The sequence below is a fragment of the Eriocheir sinensis genome, chromosome 64, assembly GCF_024679095.1.
Source record: "Eriocheir sinensis breed Jianghai 21 chromosome 64, ASM2467909v1, whole genome shotgun sequence".
In the NCBI taxonomy this organism is placed as follows: Eukaryota; Metazoa; Arthropoda; class Malacostraca; order Decapoda; family Varunidae; genus Eriocheir; species Eriocheir sinensis.
The window spans coordinates 840,001-842,500 of NC_066572.1; the positions used below are offsets into that span (position 1 = coordinate 840,001).

General features: G+C 50.8%; 1 protein-coding gene across 7 annotated transcripts in view; it reads left to right on the forward strand.

Moving 5' to 3' along the window:
• The window catches only part of LOC126987140 (katanin p60 ATPase-containing subunit A-like 1), an 8,406-nt gene that overhangs the window by 1,000 nt on the left and 4,906 nt on the right, over nucleotides 1-2,500 (forward strand). For all 7 annotated transcript variants that reach the window (XR_007740288.1, XR_007740286.1, XR_007740287.1 and 4 more), the window contains exons 2-5: nucleotides 662-1,020; nucleotides 1,305-1,419; nucleotides 1,819-1,933; nucleotides 2,137-2,308. Coding sequence is in view for 4 of the 7 variants with exons in the window: in XM_050843865.1 (XP_050699822.1) it covers nucleotides 853-1,020; nucleotides 1,305-1,419; nucleotides 1,819-1,933; nucleotides 2,137-2,308 (570 nt within the window). In the remaining 3 variants the exon portion in view is untranslated. The remainder of the gene's footprint in view (nucleotides 1-661; nucleotides 1,021-1,304; nucleotides 1,420-1,818; nucleotides 1,934-2,136; nucleotides 2,309-2,500) is intronic.

The window sequence follows — 2,500 nt, forward strand, 5'->3', positions numbered from 1 at the left end:
TCAGAGAGTTGAGGGGTCCCATCAAGAGGGCTGAGAGGACAAAGCCCCCATTCAGAGAGTTGAGGGGTCCCCATCAAGAGGGCTGAGGGCCAGCCCCCCATTCAGAGAGTTGAGGGGGTCCCCATCAAGAGGGCTGAGAGGGCCAAAGCCCCCCATTCAGAGAGTTGAGGGGGTCCCCATCAAGAGGGCTGAGAGGGCCAAAGCCCCCCATTCAGAGAGTTGAGGGGGTCCCCATCAAGAGGGCTGAGAGGGCCAAAGCCCCCCATTCAGAGAGTTGAGGGGGTCCCCCATCAAGAGGGCTGAGAGGGCCAAAGCCCCCCATTCAGAGAGTTGAGGGGGTCCCCATCAAGAGGGCTGAGAGGGCCAAAGCCCCCCATTCAGAGAGTTGAGGGGGTCCCCATCAAGAGGGCTGAGAGGGCCAAAGCCCCCCATTCAGAGAGTTGAGGGGGTCCCCATCAAGAGGGCTGAGAGGGCCAAAGCCCCCATTGTGTAGGTTACAATACGTTAGGTTAGTTTAAATTTGTTGTAGCTGTGGTGTGGGTGGCGCACACACAGTGGGCCGGGTGCTGGCTGGCCATGGTGGGCCGGGTGCTGGCAGGCCATGGTGGCCCAGACATTGAAAAACAAGAAAAAAATGTTAATCTCTTCCTTCCTTCCCCAGAGTGTGTGATGGTCTGGCCCAGAGGAAGGAACACCAGCACAGACGTGACCAACCAGGGAACTCTGAGTCAAACCATCAAGACATCAAACTAGACAATCAGACACCTGAACCACACCCACCTAGACCACACCAGACCACCAGGCCAGCCCATATTAGACCCCAGCAGCAGACCCCCCCCGCCAAGCCAAGCCATGATGGTAAACGTCCAAGAGATCTGTGAGAACATGAAGGTTGCCCGGGAGATGGTGCTGACCTCCCAGTACGAGACGGCCGGCGTGTACTACCAGGGCGTGGTGCAGCAGATACACCGCCTGCTGCAGACCATACAGGAGCCCAACAGGAAGATTAAGTGGCAGCAGGTGAGCAGGAGGAGCAGTAGCAGTAGTAGTAATAGTAGTAGTAGTAGTATATTGGTCATGTTATATATCAAAAGAAAGAGGAAGAAGAGTAGAATAACATAGTAGTAGTAGTTGTAGTAGTAGTAGTAGTAGGAGAAATAAGAGAGAGAGAAAGAAAGGAAGGAAAGGAAAGAAAGAGAGAAGGGAAAGAAAGGAAGAGAGCGAGAGAGAGAGAGATACTACTACTACTACTACTACTGCTGCTACTACTACTACTACTCCTACTACTACTTCTACTACTACAGGTCCAGCAGCAGGTGGCGGCCGAGTACGAAAGCCTGAAGGAACTCACCAACACCATCACCATCTTCAAGGCGGACACGACCTCTGCGCCAGCTGCCTTTGCGGACCGACCCATAGGTGTGTGTGTGTGTGTGTGTGTGTGTGTGTGTGTGTGTGTGTGTGTGTTACTTACGATACTTAAACCTACTTTTGTGATCGCATATATATTCCATACTTAAGTTAACCTTCTGGTATTACATGTGTTTATAAGTAACTTTGCTGTGAGTGTTAGTTATGTGTGTGTGTGTGTGTGTGTGTGTGTGTGTGTGTGAGAGAGAGAGAGAGAGAGAGAGAGAGAAAATTAAACACAATCTCATATTTCTAAAAGACCATGCAATTATAATCATATGTGTGTGTGTGTGTGTGTGTGTGTATTTTTTATTATTATTATTATTATTATTATTATTATTATTATTATTATTATTATTATTAGCTTTGTTGTGAGTGTTAGTGATGTGATATTTTTTGACCTCCGAGGCACCTCCCTGCGACCCTCTTCCTTTGAGGAGCCCACCCGGGACCCTGATGTATGGGCTCCCCCGCCCCCCCGCGACCCTGACGTATGGCCACCCCCCACCCCCGCCGACCACAGGTGGGTGTAAGGGTAGAGAAATATTAATACATGTACACAGTAGCACAGACTCTCTCTCTCTCTCTCTCTCTCTCTCTCTCTCTCTCTCTCTCTCTCTCTCTCTTAACCTAATCTCCTCCTCGTCCTCCTTCTCTTCCTCTTCCAATGAAATGAAATAACCTGCAAATTATTATTATTTTTATTATTTATTTATTTTTTTTCAGGTCAAGTCAGGTCAAGCCAACCCGGGGACCACGGCGACCTGAGGGGAGCAAGGGGGGGGCATCCAGCACCAAGGGGGGCGGGGGGAAGGGGGGGGCCAGGAAGGGGGCCGACTCCAAGGGGAAGAAAGAGGAGAAGGGAGGAAAGGGGAGGAGGGAGGCAAAGGAGGACAAGGTGAGTTAAGAGAAGGAGGAGGAGGAGGAGTGCACCATTGCTGTGTGTGTGTGTGTGTGTGTGTGTGTGTGTGTGTGTGTGTGTGTGTGTGTGTGTGTTGTGCTGACCTGCAGAGGCACCCCAGGACAGGACAACAAGTGTGTTCATACTCTTGGTACCAGGGGGAGTTCTAATAACCACTGGGTACAGACA